Consider the following 14,152-nt stretch of genomic DNA (forward strand, 5'->3'; position numbering starts at 1 on the left):
TTTATATGGTTATTTTTATATTGTCATGCTTGGGTCACAGATTTGCACAAAAACACAGGAGGTTGTAGAGAGACAGGAACGTTATTCAAACACTGCAAACAAACATTTGTCTCTTTTTCAAAAGTTTAAACTGTGCTCCATGACAAGACAGAGATGACAGTTCCGTCTCACAATTAAAAGAATGCAAACATATCTTCCTCTTCAAAGGAGTGTGCGTCAGAGACAGAGAGAGAGAAAAAAGCAAACAGTCAAAAATCAATAGGGCTGTTTGGCTTTTAAGTATGCGAAGCACCGCCGGACAAAGTAGCTGCAAGGAAGGGAGCAAGCATTTTTCAGCATTTTTTAGAGGAGCGTCCGTATCCTCTAGGCCAGTGTGCGAAAAGCCCCTCTGCTCACACCCCCTCCCATCAGGAGCAGAGAATGTCAGAGCGAGCGAGAGAGAGAGAGGAAAGCAAACAATCAAAAATCAATACGTGCTGTTTGATCTTTTAAGTATACGAAGCACCATGCGGGAAGCATATCGCTTGCAAAGCAGCCACATGTAAGCCCAGCAAAGAAGGGAGCAGAGTGAAGGTAATCTTTCAGCGTTTTTTGAGGAGCGGCAGAGTCCTCTAGGGGTGCGAACAGCCCCTGTGCTCACAATATATTTGAGGAGTTTTATTTAATACATAATACGCGCTGTGGTTGGGTAGCTTCTCAGCCATCTGCCAATAGCGTCCCTTGTATGAAATCAACTGGGCCAACCAACTGAGGAAGCATGTACCAGAAATTAAAAGACCCACTGTCCGCAGAAATCCGCGAACCAGCAAAAAATCCCAGATATATATTTAAATATGCTTACATATAAAATCCGCGATGGAGTGAAGCCGCGAAAGTTGAAGCGCGATATAGCGAGGGATTACTGTACATAATTATGCGGCGTATGCTACGCCACGGGTTGGCTAGTAAAACAATAATTTACTAAAAATATTTTTAGTTTTTGTAACAACTGGACTTACAAAAGGGCTAACCTGGGCTACAGAGGTCCCAAAATTAATCAAAATATATTAATAAGAATTTCATATTTGGTTTTTGAATAAATATTTCTGCTGTTAGTTTTTAACACTTGTAACTCTAAAACAGAAAGTCATCCACCAGGAGCCATCCACATCTATTCATCCAGTGCACGGTGGCTGGTGATGGAGGGTGGGTGTTGTCATAGAAATTGCAGAGCAAGCTGAATATGGCAAAGTGTGTGATGAAGAAAGTGATTTACTGTGTGTTAATAGTGAGAGTTCTTCAGGAACTGATCGTGATAGCATGATAGGTTCTGGTCCAAGCATTAGTGAAGCATACCAAGGCGATGATTTTGGTAAATTGCAAAATTGCTGTTCACTGGATTTCTGGGGCTCATGAGAGAAGTATTTGATACAGATAAATCCCTTACAGAATTTTAGCCTGTTCACAAATGAAGGCAAGTCAGGTGTAATTCTAACTAAGCCCAAGATACAGTATGTACACAACAATAAATACTGCAGCACACACTATGCTAAATTTCAGGCTGCATATGAGTCTGATGTCTGTTATGATGAGCTGCCACATTTCTTTACACTTCTTGTATATCAAGATGTAATTCAAATGCCTGAAGTCAGAATGTACTAGTCAACAAAACCTTTACAGTATAGACAGAAAAATCATGAGTAACACTTCAGTTTATTTCTCAGGTATCTGCGTTTTGTTGACAACAATTCACCTGCCACTTTAAACAGGAGAAATTCTTTTTGAAAATAAAACAACACTGATCGAGAGAAAGACGGTCAACATTACAAAATCAGCATATTGTTGCTGACCAATCACTTTGCATTAAAAAGGTTGTGTAACAACAAAGCAATACAAACCTTGTAAAATTCCTGAGTTGGCGATGTCTCTACTGAATCTCTGGTAGGTCAAGAGTGTCGGACAATTGGTGAAAAACTAAACCCACTAATGTGTTTTTGTATTTAATTTGTCTTTTTTTAATTTTACATTCACAGCTCAAAATACCCAACACTGTGAAAATAATCCTATGGCAGAATTATGTTTTAAAATATTTGTCTCCCTCTTTTCAATCTTTCTCTTGCTCTCAAAATAGACAGTTGAAATATCATACTCATTTTGTTCTTAACATCAGCCATGTCATAAATATTGCACATACAGGTATATAGTATTGTTGCAACAGGCTGGCACCCTGTCCAGGGATTTTTCCTGCCTTGCATCCAAAGCTGCTGGAATAGGCTCCTGAGCTGGATAACATGTATATGTTGGAACTAATTTCAGATGCGGTTTCTGTCATTTTGTGGCTGGCAATACTCCTATTACCTGCACTTACTCTGCTCATTAAGGGTTTAATGTTCTTATGCATGGGCTATTCAAGTCCCATTACCCTTACCTTGACTGCTTGGTTTTTTTGGTTTCCTTCAATACAGCTAGGTGGGGTCTGCACATTGATTAAAGCCTAAGAGCCCTGTTCTTCCTAAGCCCCCATGATTTTCATGATCACACCTGTCAGAATACAGTAGAATCTATTTTCTGATTTTTGATATCTTTTCAGGCCTGCAGGTAGCAAAATTCTGTCTATAAAGTCCATGTGCCTGAGATGGAATCAGAGATCAATATGGCTGGTAGAAAATAAAGCCCAGTATGGGATATTTTTGAATACAATATTGAGGGAATTAATTGTAAGCACATTGTCTTGAAGCAGGATATGTTGTGTGCTGTAGACATTAAACCTTAAAATACACTTTCAAGAAAAGGAAAAGATGAAACATGGCAAGAGTCAGTGCACATTTGTTCAGCACAAATGCCATAGAAAATATTTTAAAAATTTTAAAATTGTTCATATTCAGTATCTAGTTTTGATTATGCTTGCTTTTATCAGACAAAAACAAAACGAGATAGTAAACCATATAGTGCAGTAAGCTTCCATTAACATTAGACTCACTTTCGAACTCATTAAGTGTACAGTTCTATCTGATTGTGGCATAAAATTAAACTCCATAGTAGTTCTTTAACCATACCATAATTACTAAAACTGAAACTAATATACAGTAATCCCTCGCTATATCGCGCTTCGCCTTTCGCGGCTTCACTCCATCACGGATTTTATATGTAAGCATATTTAAATATATATCGCAGATTTTTTGCTGGTTCGCGGATTTCTGCGGACAATGGGTCTTTTAATTTCTGGTACATGCTTCCTCAGTTGGTTTGCCCAGTTGATTTCATACAAGGGACGCTATTGGCAGATGGCTGAGAAGCTACCCAACGTACTTTTCTCTCTCTCTCTCTTGCGCTGACTTTCTCTGATCCTGACGTAGGGGGATTGAGCAGGGGGGCTGTTCACACACCTAGACGATAGGGACGCTCGTCAAAAAATGCTGAAAGATTATCTTCACTTTGCTCCCTTCTGTGCTGCTGCTTCCTTTAAGCGACATGCTGCACGGTGCTTCGCATACTTAAAAGCATGAAGGGCACGTATTGATTTTTGGTTGTTTGTTTTTATCTCTCTCTCTCTCTGCTCCTGAAGGAGGGGATGTGAGCTGCCGCCTTCAACAGCTTTGTGCTGCGGTGCTTCGCATACTTAAAAGCCAAACAGCCCTATTGATTTGTTTGCTTTTCTCTATCTCTCTGACATGATCTGCTCCTGACGCGTACTCCTTTGAAGAGGAAGATATGTTTGCATTCTTTTAATTGTGAGACGGAACTGTCATCTCTGTCTTGTCATGGAGCACAGTTTAAACTTTTGAAAAAGAGACAAATGTTTGTTTGCAGTGTTTGAATAACGTTCCTGTCTCTCTACAACCTCCTGTGTCTCTGCGCAAATCTGTGACCCAAGCATGACAATATAAAAATAACCATATAAACATATGGTTTCTACTTCGCGGATTTTCTTATTTCGCGGGTGGCTCTGGAACGCAACCCCCACGATGGAGGAGGGATTACTGTATATAAAAATAAAGCAGAAATGTCTTTGAGAAATAAAAGCTAAATTAAAACTAAAAATACACAATGAAGGAAAACTACTACTGAATTTCCAAGTAAGATCAGAAATAATATAAAGATAAAAACTAATATAAAAAGGCAAAACTATAATAACCTTGGTGTGCAAAGTGTTTGTAGGCTTGTGTGCTACTTAGATGCTTGCTCTGGACAGGATATGTGCTGTACCTTCTGATACCCCGTGATGATAAGCAAGTGTGTGCTAAATGGGATGGGGGGTCAGGTTGGAGTTAATTGTTTGCTGGGGTCTGTGACATCTCCTAAATAAGCATTGTCTGATGAATGTCTTCGGGTAGCTGTTTGATGTGACCAGCTGGGAAAGACAGCACCTTTAATTCTTTTTAGTTTCATTGGTATTACAGTCAGTGTGAACTCTTCTGAACAAAGTCTTAACACAGCTCCTTTTATACGTTGATGTGTGATTGCTAGCTAAGTTTTGTCTGCATAACATTCCTTATGATAAACACCTGTACCAGGGTAACATCTTTACCTCTTTCAATGGATGTATCCAGGAAACTGATGTGTCGGTTTATTCCTTTTTCCATAGTAAACTGGATCGCATGGAATATTGCGTTGATGTAGTTATGAAAAATCATACGGCTGGTCATTTTTTAATATGAAGAATGTGTCATCAACGTAGCATATCCAAAGTTTCAGTGTGTACTGAGGTATAGTCATGCTTTCAATTTGCTGCATTACCAATTCTGCTAAGAGTCCTGATAATGATGATCCCATTGCCATGCCTTCTTTTGTCTGTAGTATTTCCCATTAAAATGAAAGTGAGTTTTCTGGCAAAGTGAAAGTAGATACATTATATTATTTATGGCCAGCTTCATTCGTGGTGTTATGGTGGGGTCATTATTTAGATAGATAGATAGATAGATACTTTATTAATATTTATTTAGCTTTGTTTGAAGAATTTCTGTCACCAGATGAAATGGAATCATGGTGTACTGTTACACGATATCAAATGTGACCATGATCCTTGGCGATGGATACATTTTTCAGACACTGTAATGCCATCTTGGTGCTATTAACAGAATATTCTAAATCATATATTAAATGTTTGAGCATATGAAAAAGTCCTTCAGATAAGTTATAAGATGGACCACCTTTTAGGCTGACAACCAGTCAGAATTTTAGAGGGGTTTTACATATTTTTGGGAGGCCAAAGAATTCAAGGCAGCTCGCATCATTGGATTTCATTCTGCAATATTCGTGTGAGTTTATACAATTGTTATTCTGGAGCCTATTTAGAGTAGTGTTGACTCTGTTAAAGGTGGTTTTAGTTGGATTGCTGGTTAGTTGTTTGAAAGTGGTACTATCAGAGACCATTTTTTCTATTGCTGTGACATAATGTTGTTTATCCAATACAACTGTCACACCTGCTTTGTCAGCTGGTGTGATAACAATGCTGTTATCCTTTTGTAGCCATCTTAACACCTTCCCTTCTTTTAAAGAAACATGTATCATCAGATGTCTTGCATGTAACTGGCTGATCACAACACACCTTATTTCTTGTGTGTTGTCTGCTGATATCCTTTTGGTTTGTATGACATGTTCTAGGGAGCTGAGGAAGTTCACGTCGGATGAGTCTTCTTGTTGAAATTTAAACCTCCGGTGAGAACATTTTGTTCTGTGGTGGACAGCTGTCTTCTGGAAAAGTTGTATACACCGGATTGTGGTTCATTAGTATTCAAATTTCCGGTGAGTTTATTTCATTTTTTGTTAAGTGTATTCCATTTAGATTTAATCGGTCAATAATAAACATATCAGTATTCGGTGGAAAATTATATAAACTGTAATCACAAGTTGATCTACCAGTACAGTTTAGCTTTTAGACAAAATGCACATTTATTTATGTCACTGCTGTTCAGTATAGATCTAAATTTAAGCTGTAGGAAATGAACTTACCTCATATTCATCAAAGGGCTCAAGTTGATCTACTCTGTTTCTCTCGTCTTGGCAAAGAAGTCCATAGTAAAACTGATTCATGTCAATGCATAAACATTTCTCCCAGCCCTGTATAAAGACAAATTAAATCCATGGAAAATAAATAAGTAAATCAAAAACACAGTTATTCAAAGGTCATATGGAAGTACTTCTTCTCCTAGCCACATAAAAAATACAATGTTCTATTATTTCATACATATCCCTTAACACTAGAATTACCAAAGCCTACGAAAAAGCTTGTAAATCTGGCCCACCTTAAATCCCTTCGCACCTCTCCGTCAGCATCTTTTGTCCTGTAAATGTGCCGATAAAGACAAGCAGCAAGCAGCCTGCTATTCCATCCCCCCAACGCTGCAGAACGTGCACAAAGTTCTCCTATCTCATGATTTGATTATCTGGGAGTGAACTGCTACAGTTTTACAGTGGAAATAATAGATATAAATGTAATGAATTATTATCGTTATTTGGAACATATGCATTTCATATATTCCGTTTCTACAATAATCTGTGTAAATACATTGTTAAAACAGAAACATTTTTCATATTTTAGTAATAAATGACAAAATGTAGGCATAAACTATATAATGTGTGAAGCCTGAAGTCCAAAGATCAAATAAACATTTTCACAAAAGGTTCAAGGATGATGCAACAGTTTCTGTGGCGTAGCAGTAAGATTTGCTGACTTGTAATCAGGAGTCCCGGGTTCAATCCTGATTGCCTCGTATATTTACCATTTTGAGTAGTGAGCTGCTCTTATTGTTAATATTATACAATAGACACATACATTTGGTTTGCATCTGTAACAGACGGTGTACATTTGTAGTACTTGTAAAAATTACTTTTTTTTCCCCACTTTTATTCTCTCAGTCACAATCATGACACATACTACTGCCCTCCCACCCAGGGATCTGATGCTGTTACTATCTGAAACTGGGAATAACTGTAGATGTGAGTGGTGTTTTAAGGCAATGGAACTGGATATTCTCTGATCTGGATGGATAAAAGCTGACACACAAACATTGGTGAATCTGCTCTCTTCGTATCTCACCATCACTTGAACTTTTTTATTCAGTTTTATTGAGTGTTCCTGCTCACGCTGAATTAGTATGCACGTTATGGTCCATGATGTCAATTTTAATATTATATCAATAGAGTTTCAGGTTACTTAAAACGCCGCAATTAAAAAGAACTTATTCCAACTAGGGAGCTAGCGACCCCTATCGGAAAATAACATCGTGCACCAGAAGGCGTGAGCTTACTCAGTGCGAGCAGAAGCATGCAGGTGGCCGGTTGCTTGTGCTATAACACGCTTGACTTGGCAGCGATTAATGCACATGTACTGTACAAGTCATGTACATGAGCCACTGAGAAAAGAAGAGTGTTCATGGCTCACCTTGCAGAGGAGCTTTGTAGCCGCTTCTTACAAGAAAAGGTGATGGATAAAGCAAAAGAGGAGACAACATCGATAAGCTTCTGCTCCAAGACCGCCCTTTCCCCAGCCCACAGCACAGAGAGAAGTGTGTACATTGCAACAGGTACACGTCATAAATGTTGGAAGGACGGTCCTTGGGTGTGTGTGAACTGTTAACATTTGAATCTGATAATTGCATAAGAGCGGAACTGACTTCTCTGTACTATTCTTTCCTTTGCATGTCCTGGAGTACAAAAGACGCAGCACAGTGTACCAAAGTGCGGAGACTGCATGGGCAAGATCGAAAAAAAAATGCGGTCACTGATAACAAGCACAAGAAGGCATGCGAATGAATATGAATAATGTTGCATCAATGCCACAATGTTTTCTGAAATGTACTACTGTATACAGTGGGGCAAAAAAGTATTTAGTCAGCCACCAATTGTGCAAGTTCTCCCACTTAAAAAGATGAGAGAGGCCTGTAATTTTCATCATAGGTATACCTCAACTATGAGAGACAAAATGAGAAAAAAAAATCCAGAAAATCACATTGTCTGATTTTTGAAGAATTTATTTACAAATTATGGTGGAAAAAAGTATTTGGTCAATAACAAAAGTTCATCTCAATACTTTGTTGGCAATGACAGAGGTCAAACGTTTTCTGTAAGTCTTCACAAGGTTTTCACACACTGTTTGCTGGTATTTTGGCCCATTCCTCCATGCAGATCTCCTCTACAGCAGTGATGTTTTGGGGCTGTCGCTGGGCAACACGGACTTTCAACTCCCTCCAAAGATTTTCTATGGGGTTGAGATCTGGAGACTGGCTAGGCCACTCCAGGACCTTGAGATGCTTATTACGAAGCCACTCCTTCGTTACCTGGGCAGTGTGTTTGGGATCATTGTCATACTGAAAGACCCAGCCACGTTTCATCTTCAATACCCTTGCTGATTGAAGGAGGTTTTCACTCAAAATCTGACGATACATGGCCCCATTCATTCTTTCCTTTACACGGATCAGTCGTCCTGGTCCCTTTCCAGAAAAACAGCCCCAAAGCATGATGTTTCCACCCCCATGCTTTACAGTAGGTATGGTGTTCTTTGGATACAACTCAGAATTCTTTCTCCTCCAAACACGACGAGTAGAGTTTTTTCATCTGACCATATGACATTCTCCCAATCCTCTTCTGGATCATCCAAATGCTCTCTAGCAAACTTCAGACGGGCCTGCACATGTACTGGCTTAAGCAGAGGGACACGTTTGGCACTGCAGGATTTGAGTCCCTGGCGGCGTAGTGTGTTACTGGTGGTAGCCTTTGTTACTTTGGTCCCAGCTCTCTGCAGGTCATTCACTAGGTCCCCCCGTATGGTTCTGGGATTTTTGCTCACCGTTCTTGTGATCATTTTGACCCCACGGGGTGAGATCTTGCGTGGAGCCCCAGATTGAGGGAGATTATCAGTGGTCTTGTATGTCTTCCATTTTCTAATAATTGCTCCCACAGTTGATTTCTTCACACCAAGCTGCTTACCTATTGCAGATTCAGTCTTCCCAGCCTGGTGCAGGTCTACAATTTTGTTTCTGGTGTCCTTTGACAGCTCTTTGGTCTTGGCCATAATGGAGTTTGGAGTGTGACTGTTTGAGGTTGTGGACAGGTGTCTTTTATATTGATAACGAGTTCTAACAGGTGCCATTAATACAGGTAACGAGTGGAGGACAGAGGAGCCTCTTACAGAAGAAGTTACAGGTCTGTGAGAGCCAGAAATCTTGCTTGTTTGTAGGTGACCAAATACTGTACTTATTTTCCACCATAATTTGCAAATAAATTCTTTAAAAATCAGACAATGTGATTTTCTGGATTTTTTTTTCCTCATTTTGTCTCTCATAGTTGAGGTATACCTATGATGAAAATTACAGGCCTCTCTCATCTTTTTAAGTGTGAGAACTTGCGCAATTGGTGGCTGACTAAATACTTTTTTGCCCCACTGTACATGTCATAAAATGAGTTATTCCAAATATCATATATACCTATGTCTCTGTTTTCTTGTCAGTGCGGCTTTGACATTATGGACCATAAGGTGCATCCTAATTCAGCGTGAGCAGGAACACTCAATAAAACTGAATAAAAAAAAAATTCAAGTGACAGTGAGATACAAAGAGGGCAGATTCACCAGCATTTGTGTGTCAGCTTTTATCCCTCCAAATCAAAGAATTTCCAGTTCCATTGTCTCAAAACACCATTCACATCTACAGTTATTCCCAGTTTCAGATAAAAAGTAATCGCGTCAGATCTTGGGAGGTGTGGGGTGGTGGTTGGGGGATGTTGTATAGTGATCGTGACTGAGAGAATAAAAGTGAAAAAAAAAAAAACTAAGTTTTACAAGTTCTATAAATTTACACTGGCTGTTACAGACACAAATCAAATGTATGTTTTTATTGTATAATATTAACAATAAGAGTAGCTCACTACTCAAAACAGTGAATTTGCTGGGGAGCTGGTTTCGAACTCATGACTTCTGGATTATAAGACAGCAGTTTTAACCATTGCACTACGGAAGCTGTCGTATTGTACTTGCACCTTTTGTGAAAGTGTTTATTTGATATTTGGCCATCAGCCTTCACACATAATACAGTTCATGTCTACATTTTGTCATGTATTACTAAAGCATGAAAAACATTATTGTTAAAATGATGTGTTTACATAGATTGTTGTAGACACAAAACACATTTAAAATTATTTCCCCTTACAATTCTGGGTAGCTCACTCCCAGATAGTCAATCAAGGCAGGAACTGGGAGAACTTCTTGCCCGTTCTGAGGTGATGGGGGGATGGTATAGCAGGCTGCTTGCGCTTATCGACACATTTAGAAGACAAAAGAGGCTGATGGAGAGGTGCGAAGGGATTTAAGGTGGGCCGGATTTACGAGTTTTTTCGTTGGCTCTGGTAATTCTAGTGTTAATTACTTAATTATAATACCAGCATAGGAGAGTGTTTACCCCAACCCACAATTACAGCAGCCCAGGTAAGCAGAGAGCTGGGGAGACTTTGTGACAGTAAAACAGCGGGTCCAGATGGAGTATCGCCACGACTGCTGAAGGCCTGTGCGCTGGAGCTGGGGAGTCCTCTACAGCGCATCTTCAACCTGAGCCTGGAACAGGGGAGATTCCCGAGGCTTTGGAAAACATCTTGCATCACCCCAGTCCCAAAGGTATCACGACCAGGTGAGCTGAATGACTTCCAGCCTGTCGCTCTGACGTCATATGTGATGAAAACCATGGAGTGGCTGCTGCTTCACCACCTGAGGCCATAGGTCCGCCACGCCCTCGACCGTCTGCAGTTCGCATACCAGGAGAAGGTGGGAGTGGAGGATGCCATCATCTATATGCTACACCGATCCCTCTCCCACTTGGACAGAGGCAGTGGTGCAGTAAGAATTATGTTTCTGGACTTCTCTAGCGCCTTCAACACCATCCAACCTCTTCTCCTCAGGGACAAGCTGGCAGAGATGGGAGTAGATTCATACCTGGTAGCATGGATCGTGGACTATCTTAAAGACAGACCTCAGTATGTGCGTCTTGGGAACTGCAGGTCTGACATTGTGGTCAGCAACACAGGAGCGCCGCAGAGGACTGTACTTTCTCTGGTCCTGTTCAGCCTGTATACATCGGACTTCCAATACAACTCGGAGTCCTGCCACGTGCAAAAGTTCACTGACGACACTGCTATCGTGGGCTCCATCAGGAGTGGGCAGGAGGAGGAATATAGGGACCTAATCAAGGTCTTTGTTAAATGGTGCAACTCAAACCACCTACACCTGAACACCAGCAAAACCAAGGAGCTAGTGGTGGATTTTAGGAGGCCCAGGCCCCTCATGGACCCCGTAATCATCAGAGGTGACTGTGTGCAGAGGGTGCAGACCTATAAATACCTGGGAGTGCAGCTGGATGATAAATTGGACTGGACTGCCAATACTGATGCTCTGTGTAAGAAAAGACAGAGCCGACTATACTTCCTTAGAAGGCTGGCATCCTTCAACATCTGCAATAAGATGCTGCAGATGTTCTATCAGACGGTTGTGGCGAGTGCCCTCTTCTATGCGGTGGTGTGCTGGAGAGGCAGCATAAAGAAGGACGACGCCTCATGCCTGGACAAACTGGTGAGGAAGGCAGGCTCTATTGTAGGCACGGAGCTGGACAGTTTGACATCCGTGGCAGAGCGACGGGCGCTGAGCAGGCTCCTGTCAATAATGGAGAATCCACTGCATCCACTGAACAGTATCATCTCCAGACAGAGGAGTAGCTTCAGCGACAGACTGCTGTCACTTTCCTGCTCCACTGACAGACTGAGGAGATCGTTCCTCCCCCACACTATGCGACTCTTCAATTACACCCAGGGGGGTAAACGTTAACATTATACAAAGTTATTGTCTGTCTGTATACCTGCATTGTTATCACTCTTTAATTTAATATTGTTCTTTATCAGTATGCTGCTACTGGAGTATGTGAATTTCCCCTTGGGATTAATAAAGTATCTATCTATCTAATTCTAACATATGACATAGTAATCATATGATCTTGTGATACCAGAAATGGTTTAAGAGCATTGTGTTCAGATAACTGTACCTCCAAATTACATAAATTGTTACAGAAGAAACAAATTCATATTGCATTTGAAAAGACAAAACAAATGGCTGACAAATTGGCGTAGAGAAAGAAACAAATACATAAAGCAGAATATTTCTTCTACAGGGTCATCTTTGCAATTGTGATTATGTTCCTAAAAATGATGTTCAAAGAAAAACTTGCTCAATATTAGATAAAGAGATGAACCAGTGAATGGAAGACAAAACAGAAATGAAAATATTTTAAGAACTTACTAAAATTTTCTTAACACTTAAAAGTATGTATGCATTACCTTTATGATGCATGTCAGTTGTAATACATAATGACAGTGTTAAAATTCTCAATAACTATGCTTTCAGTTTTGAACTATTTCAATGTTACAGAATGGAAGATATATTAAAAGAATTGTGTATTTTACATTTTCTCTCCACAATTTTTGTGACTGTTTGCTATGTCCTTTGATGTGAGAAATATCAAATCCGTAACATTCAGAATAACTTATCCATAACACTATGACAAACTATTCATTTCAGTAATACTTTCATGTATATACTGGAATTGTGTTTAAAGTTATGCAAGAGATATACTGTTTCATACAATTCAATACTGGATAAATTACTTTTGAAAGAAAACAGATTTTTTTTTTAAACCAGTCTACTATAATGTTTAAGGCTTTAGTGTTTTTTAACTCTATCCCTCATCCCAAATTAGATTAAACACTCAGAAAGCCAGAAAACACATTTAGCAACAGTTTATCATTGTTTATCTTCCTTTCTACAAAATTTTCTTACTAAGCACATTATAGCTAAATCAGCATGTCTGACATATTAAGTTCAAAAGGCCCTTAACAAAATAACACAGTTAAAGTAAATCCCACCTCACCCGATGCAGGAAACGCATTCTTTGAGTTTCTTTATCAGGATACAGCTGAAGTGCATGCAGAGTTGAATTTAGCTGTTGGAAATGCATCTGCATAACTTGTCCAAAGGGATCAGAAGGTTGCAGCTGCTCATACATTACAAAGACTGCTGAACTGAAAAATTTTGCTGCCCATGCAACCACTTCATCAGACCTGATAATCAAGAAAAAAATCATCACATTACCATTTCTTGTGAAAAAATCCTATTTCAACAATTCAACAAAGTACAGAGATTCCCATTATTTTAGCTTGAAATGTCAGGCCAGGACTGAATAACTTTTCTGTAAACTGTGTAATGAGCCACTATGAAACGATAGTTTTATTATGTGGTGGAAGGGCCTAAATTTTGAGGAAGACAGTTGACCGTATCGCCTTTAAAAGTGTTTGGAGTCCAATGATGTTAACAGAATTACTAGGCCATCACAGAAATTTTAGTTCCATGTCCAACTGAAAAAGTAAAAACAGAAAATGGTATAAATGTTGCCAATAAATAAATCACTCGTAGGTTACTTTCATTTAATCTGTGACAAAACAAGTTTTATCACTCAGGATGTTTTCTTGACAGGGTTCAAAGTAAACAATGAATTCTGAAAACATGGATAAAAGCTAAACAGAAGTGAAAACCCAAGACATGGTGAATTTAAGTCTTCTTCTTTGAATCTATACACAAAGTAAAAAAAAAACCACTGCGCACACACAGATCAAACATGACTTAGGGGGTAGCAAAATGCATTATCAATCATCTCATTCTGAAGATTTTATTATGTCTGATGCATGCCATTTTAAAATTGTCTGCTGTATATTAAGTAAAACTAGGAAAGACTCAGAAATGAATCAGCAGATCACAACAACAATTATTATACACACACCATTAACACATGCAACCACTTCAATTATACTGCAGGACTTCTATCACACTTCCACTGAAGGCATATTAATGCAGATGTTTTTGAAAATGAAAATTTGGCACATTTTCTTAAATTATACTACAACGAAGAAGCAGTGTTTATATCTAATAATGTAGCGCATGTGATACGCATAATTATAGTTCACCTCTGAGGAAAATAAAAGCAAAAGCCAGCAAAGAAACACTAAATTAACTACAATCTCCTCTCGAACCAGCATTTTCTTTTATTTTATAACTGATAATTGGGTGATCATATAGTGCTAGAAGGAAAGGCTCCACTGCTATTACCTTTCCAAAGGATAAAGTTGCTTTTTATGTCACTGTCAC

The 14,152-nt window shown here is 39.3% G+C and overlaps 1 protein-coding gene across 1 annotated transcript in view; it reads right to left on the reverse strand.

The window, feature by feature from the left end:
• Nucleotides 1-14,152, reverse strand: part of lcmt2 (leucine carboxyl methyltransferase 2) — a 70,479-nt gene that overhangs the window by 28,268 nt on the left and 28,059 nt on the right. Inside the window, exons 6-7 of the mRNA XM_028807516.2 lie at nucleotides 12,882-13,071; nucleotides 5,932-6,039 (exon numbers count right to left, since the gene is read on the reverse strand). Of these exons, the coding sequence (XP_028663349.1) occupies nucleotides 5,932-6,039; nucleotides 12,882-13,071 (298 nt within the window). The remainder of the gene's footprint in view (nucleotides 1-5,931; nucleotides 6,040-12,881; nucleotides 13,072-14,152) is intronic.

The sequence above is a fragment of the Erpetoichthys calabaricus genome, chromosome 8, assembly GCF_900747795.2.
Source record: "Erpetoichthys calabaricus chromosome 8, fErpCal1.3, whole genome shotgun sequence".
NCBI classification, from domain to species: domain Eukaryota; kingdom Metazoa; phylum Chordata; class Cladistia; order Polypteriformes; family Polypteridae; genus Erpetoichthys; species Erpetoichthys calabaricus.